Source organism: Saccopteryx bilineata, chromosome 1, assembly GCF_036850765.1.
Source record: "Saccopteryx bilineata isolate mSacBil1 chromosome 1, mSacBil1_pri_phased_curated, whole genome shotgun sequence".
Taxonomy (NCBI): domain Eukaryota; kingdom Metazoa; phylum Chordata; class Mammalia; order Chiroptera; family Emballonuridae; genus Saccopteryx; species Saccopteryx bilineata.
In genome coordinates, this window is record NC_089490.1 from 82,931,707 (window position 1) to 82,949,982 (window position 18,276).

General features: G+C 49.3%; 1 protein-coding gene across 1 annotated transcript in view; it reads left to right on the forward strand.

Annotated features, from left to right (window-relative positions):
• KIAA0930 (KIAA0930 ortholog) overlaps positions 1-18,276 on the forward strand; it is a 46,910-nt gene that overhangs the window by 17,710 nt on the left and 10,924 nt on the right. Inside the window, exons 2-7 of the mRNA XM_066255555.1 lie at positions 10,181-10,332; positions 13,900-14,025; positions 14,127-14,204; positions 14,789-14,890; positions 16,110-16,250; positions 16,762-16,956. Of these exons, the coding sequence (XP_066111652.1) occupies positions 10,181-10,332; positions 13,900-14,025; positions 14,127-14,204; positions 14,789-14,890; positions 16,110-16,250; positions 16,762-16,956 (794 nt within the window). The remainder of the gene's footprint in view (positions 1-10,180; positions 10,333-13,899; positions 14,026-14,126; positions 14,205-14,788; positions 14,891-16,109; positions 16,251-16,761; positions 16,957-18,276) is intronic.

Genomic DNA, 18,276 nt, shown 5'->3' on the forward strand with positions numbered 1-18,276 from the left:
AACAAGTTTCTGTTAGAATTTCTGTTAGAATCAGCTCTGATGAGATGGCAGTTAGAAGGTGACATGGGGTCAAGGAAGGCCTTTTTTTTTTTAAGGTTGGGTTAGTCTTGGGTATTGTACTTTTTAGGATTCTGTTGGTTACAAGTGAAGAAATTGGTCCATAGTAGCATAGACAAAACAAGAGTTATTGAATGGTTGGAACCTCAAACCTCCAGAAGAATAGCAACACCCAGTACTAAGGACGGAGTGTCCTGCCTTCTCTTCACAGCTTCCTTCACTACTTCCCTCTGGCTTTTCTCTCTGCAGGTAGACCTCCTCCACAGGGCAGAACAGAACATCAACAGCCCTTGGATATTTTTATTTTTTGTATTTTTCTGAAGTTGGAAACAGGGAGGCAGTCAGACAGACTCCCGCATGCGCCCGACCGGGATCCACCCGGCATCCACCAGGGGGTGATGCTCTGCCCATCTGGGGCATTGCTCTGTTGCAACCAGAGCCATTCTAGTGCCTGAGGCAGAGGCCATAGAGCCATCCTCAGTGCCCAGGCCAACTTTGCTCCAATGGAGCTTTGGCTGAGGGAAGGGAAGAGAGAGACAGAGAAGAAGGAGAGGGGGAGGGGTGGAGAAGCAGACGGACACTTCTATGTGCCCTGGCCGGGAATCGAACCCGGTACTCCTGCACACCAGGCCGACGCTCTACCACTGAGCCAACCGGCCAGGGCCTACAGCCCTTGGGTCTTATGTCTGCAACACTGAAGGCTAATGGACAGTGTGGGTTGATGGTGACGTGAGAATTTAGGTTCCGAGTCTGTTTTAATACCTGATAGGATCCTTGTCTCCACATCACTCTTGTTCTGTTTTCCTGGCTGTTCCACATTCCTTCTCTTGTTATTTTCCTTTGGATCATGTTACATGATGCATCAAAACAGGTAGAATTGCTCTATGATTTGAATGTTCTTAGCTAAGAACCTGGTAAACTTTTTTCATTGTTCCAGTCTTTTTTTCTTTTTAATTTTAAAAACAATACAATCCCCCTCCCCATTATAGCTTCTAACTGGGAGTGTTGGTTTTTATCAGCTGTGCTGGATTCCCATATTTACTGATTTTGTACCTAGATATCTTATGGTTTCTATTTTGAAGTTTGAATAATTTTTTAATACTTTTTTCTTTTTTGCATTTTCCAGGTCAGGTATATCATCTGTAATTTCAATTTTGTCTTATATTCATTGTTTCTATTATTCTTAATATCTTCCCTGTATAATTACAATGTCTAGTACCTTTATTTTATTTTTTGTTTTTCAATTAGAGTTGACAGTCAATATTATATTAGTTCAATGTCTAGTACCTTTAGTACAATGTTAATAATAGCAGATTGTGGTAATACTTTTTCTAGTTGATCTATACACACACACATACACATTATGTGTGTGTATGTGTGTGTGTGTGTGTATATATATATATATACTTTATGGATTTATCCATTTATTTGCATTTCATGGAGAATTATTTTTTAGGTTAAGAGTGGGAATTGAATGTGATTGCATGTTCTCCTAGCATCTTTAGGGATGACCATGTTTTATTTCTCACTTGAACTATAAATATATAGTGAATATATGCATAGATTTCATAATAGAATACTATTCTTGTATTCCTGAATTAAATACTGCTTGATCATGGCATGTCCTTTCAATGGGCTGGTGGAGTCTTTTTAATATTGTATTTAAGGTTTTTAAGTTCATATCCAGGAGTGAGATTAGCCTGTAATTTTTTGTGAGTGTATATGTGTGAGAGAGAGACAGAGAGAAAGAAATGCATACTGTTTTGGAATCAATGTTATGCCTCCTTGTTAAAAGGAATTTGCAAGTTTCTTAGCTTTAACAATTGGTAACACTGGAGTTCTTTCTTGAAGAGCTGGTAGAACTGCCCTCTCTGAAACATTTCAGCCCACTCCTCCAATGTACTTTTCCAGGAGTAGCTTTGGACAATTTTTTCTATTGTAATACATGACCATCATTTTTAATGGCTGTCAACTTTTTAAATTAAAGTGTTACTGTGGCTTGCTTAACCAATGTGGTTTAATAGTCTAGAAAAAGGTGGAGGTGGGTTTCAAGGAATGCCTTCTAAAATCCAATTCAGGATTTTACTTCAAAGGTCTGGTTAATGGAATAGGATTCGAAGTTATTAATAGCAACAGTAACAGTCTTCATTCAATGAGTGTTACAAATGCCAGGTGCTATACTGAACACCATGTAGGATTTTATTTGGTCTCCATAGCAACCGCAGAAAGGAGCTGCTATTCAATTTTATTGATAAGGAAACAAAGTCTGTCAGGTTCAGTGACTTAACCCAAGTAGGCAATGATCAAGAATGTGAATCAAGTCTACTCTTAAATTCTAGCCTAACAAGCCTGACCTGTGGTGGCGCAGTGGATAAAGCGTCGATCTGGAAATGCTGAGGTCACTGGTTTGAAACCCTGGGCTTGCCTGGTCAAGGCACATATGGGAGTTGATGCTTCCAGCTCTTCCCCCACTTTTCTCTCCCTGTCTCTCCTCTCTCTGTCTCTCCCTCTCCACTCTAAAAAAAATGAATAAATAAAAATTAAAAATAAAAATAAAAAAAATTCTAGCCTAACAAAGGCTTCCCTTAACTGTGTATTGTGATTGCATTAATGTGGGAAACCTTGTTAGATATAAAAGTTCCCTTCTTTTCCAGTATACATTTAAAGAATCACTTCTGTAGAAAGTAATTTAATTATATTAAATTGCCACTTGCTGGGAACTGGAGCCCACACTGCATACTCATCCGGACATCCTTCCTGGTATCACAGTATGTCAGAGCTCAGAAGGCCACTGTCACCGCCCCCCCTATCAGAGTGTAGGGTCAGGGCAAGGGCAGGGCTGTTCCTGGGGCTTGGACATGTAGCGGGAAGATTTAGAAGAAGCCTGAGTTGATTTTCTGGCTGCCCACCAGGTGATCTGAAGATCCCCTCAGTCTCCTCATATATAAAGTGGCCAGAAGACTCCTGTCCTACATATGTCTGTGTGTGGGACCTTGGAAAGAACCGGGGGGGGGGGGCTGGGTTTGAGTCCCAAATGCCAGTGAGCCACTGGATTCCAAGGCGGCTTTACTTATTTGCCTTATCTTTAAACTGAAGGCTGAAGTTTTAAGTTTAACTGAGGTTATTTCCAGGTTATCCCCACCTTACCAAGTTGCCCTGAGAATCTGAAGAGGTCACAACTGGAAGGGCTTTGTAAACTGTGGAGTGCAGAACAAACGAGGTTCAGTGACTTACCTAAGTAGGCAATGATCAAGAATGTGAATCAAGTCTACTCTTAAACTCTAGCTCACGCTCTGCATGCCTTAGCCAGTGCAGGCAGACCACATCTTACTGCATCTTGCTCACTGCACTTCATAGGTACTGCATTTTTTTACAAATTGAAGGCAAGACCTTCCCACCAGTAAGCGCTGATGACTCGCTTTACTGCAGTGTGTGCTTTATTGCGGTTATCTGCAACCAAACCGTAATCTCTGAGGTCTGCCTGTACTGTTGAGCTGTTAACACTGTTGTCACCCATTCAGTGTCATTCAGAAGTTTATAGAACCTGAGGCAGCATAGTCCCAGAGCCTTGGACGGGGCGAGGGAGGTACAGGTTCTAGTCCTCATGTAACTCTGTGCCATCTCTTCATCCCTGATACTGCCCCTTTACAAAAGTCCTTCCAGTTCTGAAGTTTGAAGGTGGTGCCACTCACTGGGGCGGCAGCTGGATCCCAGTTTACCTGGTGCCATCCGTCCTCATTATTCCTGTGTTTGCAAACTTGTTCATTTGCCAAAATTTACCCCTAAGACCAAATCAGTACTTAGGGTGCTTTTGAGGTTCATTGCAGACATACAGAATGGTGAAACATTTGAGTCCTCTGATATAGATATGTGTCCCAGCTAAGGTGGAATGGGGGGGGGGTCTTCCTTTTGTTTCAGCTCCTGCTGTAAACAAGGGTTCTTCCCATTGTCTACTTAATGCGGTGTGTTTTGCATTTCTGTGCTTCATGTTGGTGACATGCTGATTGAATCAGCATAGTGCTTGAAGTGCTGCCTAATTGCAAGCCAGGGAGGCTGTGATGGGAGCTAGGGAGAAAGTCCGTGTTAGTGAACTTTGTCCAGGCACGAGTTATAGTGCTGGGGCCTAGAGTTCATTGTTAATGAATCAACCATATATTAAACAAGGGGTCTTTAAACAGAAACACACATACAACCAGGTTATGTGTTGATTGGCAGACAAAAATATTGTTGTGACCATAGGCTTGAAGGAACCTAGCCCTTTATTTCTCCTAGGAGCTGGCATTTTGATATTGGCTAATTGTGTGTCCGTGGCTATTTTATAGAAGATAAGTACCAGGAATGAGAGGAGATTATAATCCTGGCTGCTGCCTAGGACCCCAGCCCAGCCAGTAAAGCCTGCCTGCGGTATGGAGCTGTCCTTGGTGCTGCCCAAGTGAGTGGCTCACCGTCAGGGAACTGACAGCATGTCTCCTATAAGTGCTTCCACTGGATTCCAGGCCCAGGAAACCCTGCTGCCTAGGAGGCCAGATAGCAGGAAGACAAGGCAGAGCAAGTCTAGAGGTTAGGGAGCTCTCTGCTGGAGTGGCAGCTCCTAGAGCTGTCACCCAGGGGATTTCTTGTTCATCAGGCCTCCAGGAGGGGTTCACCTGTGGGTGAAAGTGCTGATTTCTCAGTTCACATGGGGGTCATTACCCCTCATGTGTTTATTCACACACAGTTATTGTGATATTGGGAGGTTTGGGATCCAGGGACCTCATCCGAACAGGCCACCCTGCAGACAAGGATGTGAGAAGGAGCAGTGCAGGGTCCCGTGAACCACTGTGCTGTGCGGGCATTGATAATGTAGAAACATCTTTGTGCAGAAGGCTTCATTTTTGTAGTCTTTATTTCTCCTCTCTAAGGCAGAGTCATGGAAACAGGAATATACTCATTTGATTTTCACAAAGAATATAATGATTTTGGTCCTCTAGCATATACTAGAGTTTCCAGCTAAATACATCACGGATAGCTTCAGCTATTATAACATTTTATCAACTGTACTGGAGTATAATTTATGTAAAATAAGTTGTATTCAGGTAAAGCAAACATTTTGATAGCTCTATGAACCTGTGCACTCACCACCACAATCAAGAAACAGAACATTTGAAGGTAACCTCCAATCTGTTTTGATTACTGTAGTTTGCCTTTTCTGAAACATCATGTGACTCTGATCATATAGTATGTAGCCTTTTGTTCCTGGCTTCTCTCACTCAGCATGACGATTTTGAGATTTATCTATTGTACAGTGTGGCACAGTGGTTTGCTTTATAGCCAGTAATCGTCCATTGAGTGGCTATGCCATGTTCCGTTTGTCCATTCTCTTGGTTTCAAATTCAGGGCTATTATGAATAAAGCTTCCAGGAATGTTTGTATAGACACACGCTTCATTTTTTGTAGGTAAGTACCTAGCAGTGGCCGAATTGTTGGTAGATATATGTTTAATTTGTAAGAATCAGCCAGTTTTCCTAAGTGGTATTTTTAAAATATCCAGTTTGCCCTCTTAAAATGTCAACTTATTTTTTTAATATGAAATTTTAATTACTAGGAAAATCAATATTTTTCCACATTTTGTTACGCAGTTGTGTTTCCCTTTGGTCAATGACCTGTTTTTGTATTTTAGCAATTTTCTAGCAGGGTCTTATACACTTTTGTTCATAATTTGCTATGATGTGAACTTTTTATATGTTAGTCCGCACTCATTTGTTGGGATTTCTCTCCCTGGGCTTTTATGTTCCTTTGATTTCTTGGGCATAAAGGGAATTTTGAATGTTTAGGAGGGCAGCTCTTGACCTTTGTGACCTCTCTTCTTGCTTTTAAACTTTGAGTGCCCTGGGTGTGGAGGTGGTTCCATCGTTTGTTCCATCCATGCTTCTTGGTGTGGCAGTGCGGCCCCTTCTGGCAGCTGTCCTGGCTGTCCTTCGTCTTGAATGTCTGTACCTACTTTGCGGGAAGGATTGCGCCTTCTGTTAGAGCACGTGTGTGCCCGCGTGTTTCCCTGACACAGTTTGAGTTTCTTCCTGTTGAGTTTGTCATTTGGGACTAACACATCACATTAGTGACCATACTTGCATAGTATTCCACAGCCTGCAGCAAAGTTTTAAGTCTGTTGTTCCTTTTGGAGCTCATTGGCATGGGCCTTCTAATGCAGGTGCTAGGCATGCAGGGGCAGCAGGGGATTTGGATGGCTGGTGAACAGTCCCCCTTTCTGGGTGTCCTCCTTTCCTCTCTAGTTGCACTTTCTCAGCCCACAATGACAGTTGGGATAACCCATTTCTCCAACCAGCATTTATTGAGCACCTGCTGTGTACCTGGCACTGTTGTAGGTGCCAAGATCTGATAGCAAGCAAGACAACTCCCTATCCTGGGTGGTTTCACACAGTGAAGGACAGACAGGAACACAGAAGGAAACACACCAGGTGGTAATGATAAGGTTATGATAGCAGTCAAACAAGGTGTTATGACAGGAAGGACGAGGGTCAGGAAGGCTCTCTGAAGAGGTGACACTAAAACTGAGACTGAGTGACAGGAGGAGCTGCCAGGGTGAGGCTCCAGGGCAGAGACTGGAGCGGGGAGGGGAACAGGGTCGGTGCCCTGTGGCTGGCATGTGCTCACATGGTCAGCCTCCAGGGGAGGCCAGAGTGGCAGTGGCTGGGGAGGAACGAGGGGTGGGTGCTGTGTAAGAATTCTTTAGATTCTGTTCTGAATTCAGTGGGAACGTTCTTAGGGGACAGGAAAAGATCTTTGAAGGTCCTACAGCTGGGTGTGGAGGATAAACATCAGGCAGGAGTGGAAGTGACGGCTGGAGTGTCCCAGCGGAGGCGGCACCGGCTCGGGTCGGTGCTCACAGTCAGGGTGCGGGGGACTTTGGTGTGTGTGGCAGCCAGGGCTTTCTTTTTCTTTATTTTTTTAATTAAAAAAATTTTTTTAAAATATTTTATTTATTCATTTTTAGAGAGGAGAGAGAGAGACACAGAGAGGGAGAGAGAGACAGAGAGAGAGGAGGGGGAGGAGCTGGAAGCATCAACTCCCATATGTGCCTTGACCAGGCAAGCCCAGGGTTTTGAACCAGCGACCTCAGCGTTCCAGGTTGACGTTTTATCCACTGCGCCACCACAGGTCAGGCTAAAAAATTTTTTTTGTTGATTGATTTTAGTGATAGAGGCAGGAAGAGAGAGAGAGAGATAGGAACATTCATCTGTTCCTGTATGTGCCTTGACCAGGGATGGAACTAACAACCTCTGTGCTTTGAAATTATGCTCTAACAACCAAGCTATCCAGCCAGGGCTTTTTGATGACCACGTGGCTGCTGGGAGTTTTGGCAAGGAGCATATGTGTGATGAGACCAGCTTTGGACCTCTCATCATCCCACTGAGATGAGTGTGGCCCATGGACCAACAACCATCAGGGTCTGGGCCCCAGGATTCCTGTGTGAACTGAACCTTCGCTTTAGGAGTAAATACTGGTGGGCAATCTGGTTCAGACTCTTGGGGCCTGCAGACTTTACTCATTAATGGTGGTGGGGGTGGGGGGAATTGTGAAGTGGTTTTTCTCAGCACTATAAGGCAGGGAAGTGGTACACCCTGCGTGGACCCCACTGTGACAGGCCCTTGCTGGGTATGTGGACACTAGAGAGCAAATTGAGCATACATTTGTCAACTCTAGCACTGCATTCCTGAAACCAGACTCCTCATCCTCCCCTACCCAAGAACCCCTTCAGTTTCCTGCCCTGGGGTACGCCAGCCCCGCTGAATAGTTTGTATCAGTTGTCTGGTTCCATCAGTTGAACAGGTTGTGAGCATAGCTCATTGCCTTTTCCAAGATTCCAAGTGCAGGGTGTGACAGGTCTAAGGACCTACCAGCTTCTATCTCTGTGAACTTGGGCATATCCATTAACCTTGAGAGTCATTTCTTCTATGAAATAGGGCAGTAACAATAGGGGGCTAGTGAGATTTAATGAGAGGACCTCCATTGGGATAAATAAGTGGAACAACAGATCAATGTTTCTCTCTCCTTCCCTCTGTCTCTCTCAAATTAATCAATAAAAATAAAACTAAGGCCTGACCTGTGGTGGCGCAGCAGCTAAAACATCAACGTGGAACACTGAGGTTACTGGTTCTAAACCCTGGCTTTGCCTGGTCAGGGCACATATGGGAATTGATCTTCCTGCTCCTCTCCTTGCCCTTCTCTCTCTCTCTCCCCCCCCCCACCTCTCTAAAATATTCTGAATAAATAAAATTTAAAATAAAAATTAAATTAAAAAAGAGATCTCCTAAGGAAGGGCAGTGCTTAGACCTGAGGAATGATGTAGATGGTGAACTCTGTCCTCTCTGTAGCCAGTGGTGGGATTTTGAGTCACCAATCCCTGCTCATCATGGCCAAAGTTGCTTCCAGGCCTCTGTGGGACTAGGAAGCAGTCTTTGAGTGTTTAGTATATAAGGCCATCTGCTGGGCTCTGGGCTCAGAGAGAGCTAAAAGTTAAAATTATGGGGTCAGTTCAACTTTTATCTAGGAATAAACATAGCACCTTTGCTTAATTTTGCTGGGGATCTGTAATGGGATCTGTAATGGCGTGAACTGGGCGTTGCCTATTGTAAAAGTGTGGCAGGAATTTTCAAAGAGAAGATGCCTGCTCTGTTCCATCTGGCTCCTGGGAGTCTGGGAGATGGTTGTTGTTCCTGCAGGCTTCCTGCCTTTGCCCTCTGAGGCTGACACGCTGCATTTAGGTTAATCAGGCTGACCTAACTATGACTGAGAAGACCCCTTCTGTTTCCTCCCTCAGGAGCCAGCCAAGATGTGGGAGTGGTTGGGGTCCAGGATAGCCAGCAGCCTAGCAGAGGGCAGAGGGCAGGGGCTAGTTTGAAGCCTGGGTTCTTTGGCAGTGGTATGGGAAAAATTAATTAAGCCTGGGGTTTTCTGAATGGACTCAGTCTTCCAGAACCTAATGGCTGACCTCCAGGAAGAAAGGGCTTGAGCCAGTCCTAGTTGGGCCACTGAACTGCCTGTGAGGGCAAGAGTGGGTCTTGGCAGCCCCTGGCCCTTGGTTCCTGTCTCTAAGTGTCGGGATTAGGTCAGGTCCTTCCTGCACCGAAGTATGAGCACTAGGTCACAATGGTAAAGTATCTTCTGAGACAGAGAGGAAAACCAGCAACAATTGAATATTTTAGGACAATAAGGAATAGCTCTGAAGTGTGTTTTGAAATATCCTTGGATCTGTCTGGAAAGGGAGGAAACCCAGCTTTGCTGATCCCCATCTGTGCCAGGCAAGGGCTCTTCATGCCCATGGTCACTGTCTGTCCACATTCACCACAAGGGACCTGGGGATCAGAGAGGCCAAGCTGCTTGCCTGCTGTCACAGAGCAAGTGGCAGAGCTAGAATGGAAACCTGGTCTTTCCTACTAGAGCCTGGAGGCTTTTTCTCCTTGTGCAGGAAGCATTATGATAAAGATTTGTTTATCATAAAGACATACTATTTGTCAAAAAGCAGAGTCCCCGTGAAGACCAAGCAAGAATAAACCTGGCATGCTGAAAGGCCCTGTTGTGCAGGGGTGAGGGGGTTGTGCATGCCTTTCCTGCTTTCTGCCTGTGGCTGAGATTGGTTGGTAAAGGGGTGGCTGTTCCTTTAAATTGGATTCTCCATGGGGATTGCTGCAGCCTGAGGTGGGGGCAGGGAATGCTGGCAGAGGGTGGTGCTTGTCTGATGACGATTGCCCCTCCACAGCTCATCCTGCTGCAGCCCAGACAGCCCGGTGACGTTCCCTCTCATTAGGTCTTTCCACTGGAGCTGCTGATTCATCCTCATGCTGGAGTCCACCCAGCCATGGGGCTGGAAGTTGGGGCTTTGGGCCACCACTGGGTGGAGAATTGGGCCCCCTGGAAGGTGTCCCTGAGCCTCTCTGGCTGCCCCATGGTGGGGGTGGTGAGGGAGAAAGGGGCTCTGGACAGCACAGAACCCCGGCAGATTTCTGTCCAGAAATGCAGGTTGGAGGTGGGGTGGGGATGGAGGGGGACAGGGCTTGGCCAAGGTCACACGGTGAGGGCCCGGTTGACACATCCTTTCTCACTGCTCTCTGGCCTCTCTCTGCAGGGTGCTTTAAGGATGACCGCATTGTCTTCTGGACCTGGATGTTCTCCACCTACTTCATGGAGAAGTGGGCGCCACGGCAGGATGACATGCTCTTCTATGTGCACCGGAAACTGGCGTTCTCAGGCAGCGAGAGCAGTGTTGATGGGAGGAAGGTGAGTGAACCCCTGTGGCCCCAGCCAAACATCTCTATGAATCTGCTCTTGGCGAGTGAGGTGGCCTCCTTGCAGTCCTTGTGCATGTCAAAATGGGGGGAAATGAGGTTCATCAAGCACCTACTGTGTGGCAGGAACTGTGTGGAGACAGTCACACGTGCTTGCTGATGGTGGGATGTGCTGAGCGTGGTGTACATCATTATTAACCTTCACCGTGACCCTAAAAGGCAGCAATATTATCATTATTGTCCCTTTGAGGAAACTGAGGTTCAGAGGCTGGATGATTTGACGAGAATCTCATAATTAGTAAATAAATGGTAGAGCAAGCCTTGAATCCAGTGTACAGGGTCCTCCTTGGCCATGGACAGGATGACCTGGCTTTGTGAGGATGATGATGATGATGATGGTGATGTCGACCACTCAGTGGCCCAGACCACAGACATGCACAGTCCTGAGTTCGCCACTTCTTGATCTCACTGTGTCCTCCCAGCAACTCAACAGGCAGATGTTATTATCCCTGTCTTACAGATGAGGAAACCGAGAACTCAGAGATGGCCTGACTCGCCTGAGGTTTTTTACCTACTAAATTTAAGTGTGTAGAGGAGTTAATGAAACAAACTTTTCATATTTCCTCCTGTTTTTCAGAAGCTTCAGTAGTTTGTAAAATGTTCAAGCAAATATGCCAAACTGGGAAATGCATGGTTTTCCTTTAAACACAAATGATGGGAGGCTGTGGAGGCAGCCCTGGAATTCCCGGCCTGCCCAGGTCTGGGTCCAGTGGCCTGACCCTTGCAGGGGCTGTGGCTTGTTAACTGTGGTTTGTATGTCAAGCCACCTGGAGCCCTGGCCGTGTGTTTGCTCTTTGAGCCCGACACATGCAGAATAGGCTTTCTGCAAATGGACAGATGTGGTGTCTGCTGCACAGGAGGTATGGTGACTTCCCTGCCATGCCAGGCCCCTGCAATACAGCTAGTCTGGCTGAGCTTCGTGACCTGTAGTAAGATCCAAGGGTTAGCCTGGATCCCCTGGCCTTCAGCTGGTGTGTGTGTAAGCAGCTGGCAGTGTTACTGTGCTGTCACTGGGACCCAGAAGTGTATCAGAGTGTGGTAAATATAGTGACCAAAAGGAAGGGGAGTGGTCAGCAGAGCCACTTGGGTGAAATGAGTGTTAATGGAAGGGAAAGGTGTTCCCCAGCAGGGGTCAATGGCCCTAATGGAGGGCCTGACAGTGCGTAAAATCCCCATGCGTTCACGTATTGCTAGTGGTTCTATGCAGTTGCAGTGTAGAAGGGGAGGAACACAGGAAACGAGGGAGACAGGGACCAGATCACAGGGGCACTGAAGCCATGTCCAAGAGTTTGCGTGATACCCCCAACGCCCAGGGAAAAACCATTGAACCTGATACACTGAGAAAGGGGACATGGTCAGAGTTTCATTCAGCCAGCTCTCAGGCAGTGGATGGAGGGCTGGGGAGGGTTAGAGCCAAGCTGGAGATGGGGGCGCTGTCCAGTAGGGTGGTTGAACCAGGGGGAGGGAGCAGGGTGCAGACAGGTGATCAAATGGTTCCGGGAACATGGGCTTAACCCCAGTCCTTAAGAGACTAAACTGGGGCAGGGAGAGACTTGGCCTGACAGCCCGGTCTCTGACTCGGGCCCAGGTGAGTATGGAGCCCTCACGGAAGGGGAGACAGCAGCAGAGGCATTGAGTGTTGGGCGGGTTGAGTTGGTTGGAGGTGCATGTGGTGATGTCTTCCAGGCAGTGGATCACTTATCTGAAACTCAGCCGAGAGGTCAGGGACAGAGAGAGGTTTGGGATTATTGGTACACGGAAGGTCCCTGGGGCCCTAGGAGCCTGTGGGAAGATGAGGGAGATGTGGAGGGGTGACAGAGAGGCCTAGGACAGAGCCTTGAGCTAGCCTGATGCTGGAGGGAGCAGCAGGAGACCTGAGTGACAGGCCAGAGAAGTGTGGGGGGGTATCACCCCTCTGATCTGTTTGCATCTACTGGAGTTCAAATTGTAGACAGGGTCTTTTTTGCAAAATCTTGGTCTTTTCCCAAAGGCAGTCTGCTGCAGCCGGAGGCTTTAAGAAGATGCCTTTGAGACACTGTCAGCTGTCCCTAGAATTTCAGTGCGAGGAGAGGCCCAGCTCTGGTCCAGGAGGTTTTTCTTCTTTCTTTTTAATTAAAAAAATTTTTTTTATTGATTTTTGTGAGAGGAGAGAGAGAGAGAGAAAAGGGGTGTGGAGCAGGAAGCATCAACTCGTAGTAGTTGCTTCTCGAATGTGCCTTGACCCAGGTAAGGCTAGGGTTTCGAACCAGCAGCCTCAGCATTCCAGGTCGGCTCTTTATTCCCCACACCACCCCAGGTCAGGCAAGGAGGTTTTCTTAGCCTGACTCAGCCTAGCCTTCTCCAGGAGGGCAGGCAGGAAAAGGGAGAGGCCTGGTGGGCAGGGGAAGGGATGGGTGGGTGTGGCTCTTACCTGGGGGGAGAGAGGTTCCCTGGGTGGAGGGCTGAGCAATGTGGAACAGAAGGGTGCAGGGCCCTGTGTAAACTCTCCTGAAGATTGGAAGGCATTGAGGTCAGTGATGGGAGCCCGAGTCCATGGGAAGCATGTGTCATTCCAGCTGTTGATGTGCTAGAATGTTCCATTGACCAACCACAGTGAGCTGTGTACAGAAATGACTCATACCTGGCCCTGTCCTCGGGGAACCCCCAGTCTGCTGGGACAGGCAGAGTAGCCAGTGATACAGAGCATCTGTGCTGCAATGGTGGGAAGAATGGGGAGCAGGTGGGGGAGCCCACAAAGAGGAGGAAGTGACATCCTGCTGGAGTGTTGTAGGACAGAGAGAAGGACAGCAGTGGGCTGAGGACATTCTGTGTGGAGGAACAGGGGAAGAGAAGCGAGAGGGGTGTGCCAGGCACATGGGACAGCGCTTGTCAGAGTGGACCCTGCATGTCTCGCCATGGTGTTTGGAGGACAAGGGGCTGACGCAATCTGAGGAGGCCCCATGGGTCTAGGGGGTGCACGGTGGGTGGGAAAGGTGTGTGGGAAACCCAGATGGCAGCTTCCCAGGTAGCTTCCTGCCCCCACCATTCAAAAGAACAAAAAGAAAGGAAAGCCCTTTGGGAGGCGCAATGTGGGCCCTTTTTGGCACCTGCGCACTGCGGGTCTTCTGCAGCTCCTGCGCACTGCAGGCCCTCTGCGGCAAGCCCAGACTGCTTCCCGCCCCCTTCCCATCCTGCAGCCAGCAGAGCTGGTACCCAGTCGCCATAGCAACCTGCGGGCTTCCTGCACTAGCTAGTGGGGGAGGTGGGTGAGTGAGCGGATGGGCTGCTTGTTGGTGGGTCGGGGAGTGGGAGTGTAGGTTGAACAGGATGCTGGGTTCCCCACCCCCCACGCACGTCTGCAGGGCCCCAGGGACAATCGCAGAGGCTCATTCTTGATTAACTCTGGGTCTCATAGCTAGAAACTGAGGGCAAGGTTGTAGTCTACTGCTGGTGCAGTGGTCCGAGAAAAAGCGCCAGATGCCATGGTGAGGCCGACTCATTTCTGCCCCGTGCCTTGTAGCCGGCTGAGACTGAGCCCGAGGTGGAGGTGGAGGTGTACCGGCGGGACTCCAAAAAGCTGCCAGGCCTAGGAGACCCTGACATTGACTGGGAGGAGAGCGTCTGTCTGAACCTCATCCTGCAAAAGGTATGGGAGTGGGGAGCAGGGCAGGGCTCCAGGAGCAGGGCAGTTGGTAGGCACTGAGGGAGAGCAGAGTCCTCCATGCATGGTCTTGTGCTTTCTTACAGCTGGACTACATGGTGACCTGTGCCGTGTGCACGCGCTCAGACATAGGTGATATTCACATCCATAAGAAGAAGTCCCAGGTGAGCCTCAGGCGAGAGCCCCGCCTCCCAGCTGCCAGCTGGGCCCGGAAGTGGCAGCCCCCAGCTGCCCAGTGGTTTTTTTTTTAAGACTTTATTTATTCAATTTTCAGAGAGGGGAGAGAGAGAGGGAAAGAAGGAGAGAGAGAGAGAGAGAGAGAGAGAGAGAGAGAGAGAAAGAAGAGGGAGGAGCAGGAAGCATCAACTCCCATATGTGCCTTGACCAGGCAAGCCCAGGGTTTCGACCAGGCGACCTCAGTGTTCCAGGTCTCTACGCTTTATCCCACTACGCCACCACAGGTCAGGCCCAGTGTTTGTTTTGAAGAGCCAAGTCCCCTTTCTCACTTTCCTGCCTGGGAAGTCTGAGTCTGACTCCAGAAACCCATCAGCTCCTAGGTTCTAAGTCCAGTGCACAGAGCACAGAACCAGATCATCCTTCCAGACATGTTCCTTCTGCTTTGGCCTGCCTCTGAGCAGTGTAACCATGGCTACCCATGCCTTGGATAACACGTTCCACCTAGTTGAGTGACTCTGGGCCTGGGTGCAGGGTGGGGCCTCACTCTGTCCTTAAATCTCTTTTCTTTCAGCAAGTGTTTGCGTCCCCCAGTAAACACCCCATGGACAGCAAAGGGGAGGAGTCCAAGATCAGCTACCCCAACATCTTCTTCATGATCGACAGCTTCGAGGAGGTGAGCCCCTCTCGTATCCCCTCTTCAGGCCCACCCCCCTTGCAGGAAGGCAGGGGTGACTGGGAACAGGGACGGATCTGAACTACTACCACCATGGCCTCCACTCTTCCTGATGTGGGATGTGGGGCAAGTGAGCCCCCTCGCTCGGAGCCTCAGTTCTTCTACCTATAAAATCGTGATCACTTGTCCTACTTACTCTCCGAGTTGTAGATCAAAGGGGTGGCGTTGTCAACGCCTACAAAAGTGCTGCCCCAGCCTTGGCCAGATAGCTTGGTTGGTTAGAACGTCCCGATACACAAATTCTGTGGGTTCAATCCCCAGTCAGGGCACAGACAGGAACAGATAGATGTTTCTGTCTCTCTCCCTTCCTCACTCTCTAAAATCAATTAAAAGAATAAAAAGTGCTGCCCCAGCAGGAGGGGTCATTAGCCATTAAACTCTATACATAAACTCCTCCTTGCCTATGTTGTACCCACTCTGCCCAGGCTTGGGATGCTAAGGTGTCAGAAGGGTGGGGCTTTGGAATTTATCGAGCTACACTTTTGTTTTAAGGTTGGGAAAACTGGGTCCCAAAGCAAAGGGTGACTCACCTGGGAAACGTGCTGGGAAGAACCGGCTACACCTGCAGCTGCACTTGTGCTGGGGTCAGGCCAGGCCAGGCCCTGGAGACCTCCAGAGGAAGGGGGCGTGGCTTCCAGAGCCTCCTGGATTTGATGGTGTCTTGAAGCCCCGTAGGCTCAGGGGCTAAGTGCTCCTCCAGGCTCACACCACTCATTCATCCGTCAAGCTGAAGTTTGAATCTAGGTCTGTTAGAGCGGGGCAGGAGGGTCTGGAGCCCACTGCCAGAGTGAGGGAGACCCTGGAGTGTGGGCCGCACAGTCCTTATAAACTGCCTGGCTCCTTAGCCTGGAAGTGTGATGAGGGACAGTCCTAGGGGAGTACATCCCCCAGAGTCACAGTCACGAACGCCCCCAATGCAATGCCCTTGCCCTGCATTTAGGCTGTCCTTTTTCCAGTGCTGGGCTCAGCGGAGGGTAGGAGATCTGGGTAGCCACAGGTATCTCGACAGCTGTGGCTCAGTGTTCTCATTTACAAAATGGGTTTTATGAGCCATTCTCCTGGGCAATGCTGGTGAGTGAGGGAGTGTATGGAGCTGGGCCAGGCAGGTGGTGGGCAGTGAACAGTTGATGTTCCCCTTTTTACCTTGTGCCCACCCCAGGTGTTCAGTGACATGACTGTGGGGGAAGGAGAGATGGTTTGTGTGGAGCTGGTGGCCAGTGACAAAACCAACACGTTCCAGGGGGTCATCTTTCAGGGCTCCATTCGCTACGAGGCGCTCAAGAAAGTGTATGACAACAGGGTGAGTGCTGGGTAGGCCTAGGGAGACACCCCATCCCTTCTGTAACTGCCCCTTAGAGCACCTGCAGCCCTGGGGTCCCGCTAAGGTGATTTAGGGCACACTTTATGTGACGTTCTTCACGGTCACTCCAAGTGAGAGCACTCCTGAGGTCAACCCCTGTCTGGCTGGCCTGAAGGGAGAGGAACCAGGTGGATGGCCCTTCTCCTGAGCTGGGTACCATCCTGAGGCTTGCCTTCCTCAAAACTTGGGAAGGGGCAACAGGGAGGTAGGCTCAGTTTCTTGGAGCTAGGTTTGTGTTCCCAGCCTGGCCCTGGGCCTGCTGTGGGTGTGGCTCATTAGGCAACGAGGGGAGTGTCAGCTGGGGACCCCAAGTGTTCAGCACTGTCCTAGCTGGGGTGCAGTCTCCCCCTGAGGAGACTAATCCTTAAGGAATAGCCATGCTTGCTGCTCATGTCCCCAAGGGAAATCCTCCCCACCAGCCTGGCTCAGGCCATCTCCCACCTGCCCACAGGTAAGCGTGGCCGCCCGCATGGCACAGAAGATGTCATTTGGCTTCTACAAGTACAACAACATGGAGTTTGTGCGCATGAAGGGGCCACAGGGCAAGGGCCATGCGGAGATGGCAGTCAGCCGTGTGTCCACTGGTGACACGTCCCCCTGTGGGACTGAAGAGGACTCCAGCCCTGCTTCTCCCATGCATGAGCGGGTAAGGGCTGCGCCACTTGGGTAGGGGCCTCCTGTTCCTTGAATCTGCTTCCCATCATCGCCCTGATCCTTACAGCCCCGAGTGAGGTAGGTGTCATTATCCCCAACTCTCTGCTGAGGACACCGAGGTTCAGAGAGGGCAAGTCACTTGCCCAGGGTCACACAGCAGGTTAGTGCCTGGGCCAGAGCTCTTTCTGCTTCCCTGGAGCTGTCACTGCAGCCAGGCAGAGTTTACTAGGTCCTGGCGCCTGCCTCATTGGACCTGCTGGGCAAGTGTGGGCAGGTGAAAGGCCTTTGCATTGAGTGAGGTGGGGCAAAGATGAGCTGGCCTCCCCTCCTGTTCTGTGAGGTTCAGTCAAAGAGCACAGAGGCCCGGGGTTGTCTGGCTCTACTTTTTCCTGGCCCACTGTTTACAAGGTGTGTGCTGCTGGGAGCCCACCTGCAATCTTGTGGGTAGGAGTTAGCTTTCCTCCCCAGACCTAGGAACCCAACGTTGCCAGACTTGCTTATGCTGCTGCAGGTCCCATGACTCTGGTGTGATAGCACTGAGCCTTGCAGCCCTATTCTTTCTAGGCTCCCATTCTTCCTAGGGGTACAACCCCAGGTCAGCAGCAGCTTTATTCCCAGAGCCTGCAGTGGGGCCCAGGGCTTAGGCAGGAGAAAGTCTTCAGCCCACTAGTCTGCTTTGCACCACTTGGGTCTTCTAGAGGAGGCTGCTCAGAGCCACGGGGGTCTTGGACCAGGACAGGTAAGTTAGCATATTAGGGCAGAACAGCAGCCATGCTTATTAGCCTCTCCAGGAAAGGGGATGAGGGTGAGATACCATGGGCTGGAATTTGGGTGCTGCTGCTGCGTGACCTTTGGACAAGTCTCTTTTCTTCTCTGAGCCTCAGTTTGCTCATCCTGAGATGGGGTAAAAGCACCTGCTCCTTTCTGTGCTGGGAGCTCAGGGGAGCCGCTGCACCTCAGGCACCTGCACAGGGTTGGCCCTCGGGGGTACTCAGGGAGCAGCCCCTGTAGTGATGGTTTGCCAGCGATCTATGTGGGAAAGGACTCTTAAGAATGTAAATAATGCCTTGCCACTGATGGCTGCTGAGGGAGAGTGTATTTGCCATGTTTCTAATTCTGTCAAATAGCATTAACCAGGTGGCTGGCGGGGGGTCTTCTTTATCTTCTTTATACCTTTTTTTGTTGTGTATCTTCTGCAATGAATGTGTTCTATAAGCAGAACTAAATAAATGGTATTTAAAAAAAAAAAAAGGCGGATAAGCATCCCAGGCCAGGGCCTCTCTCTCACTCATTGCAGTAGAAGTTGTCTATG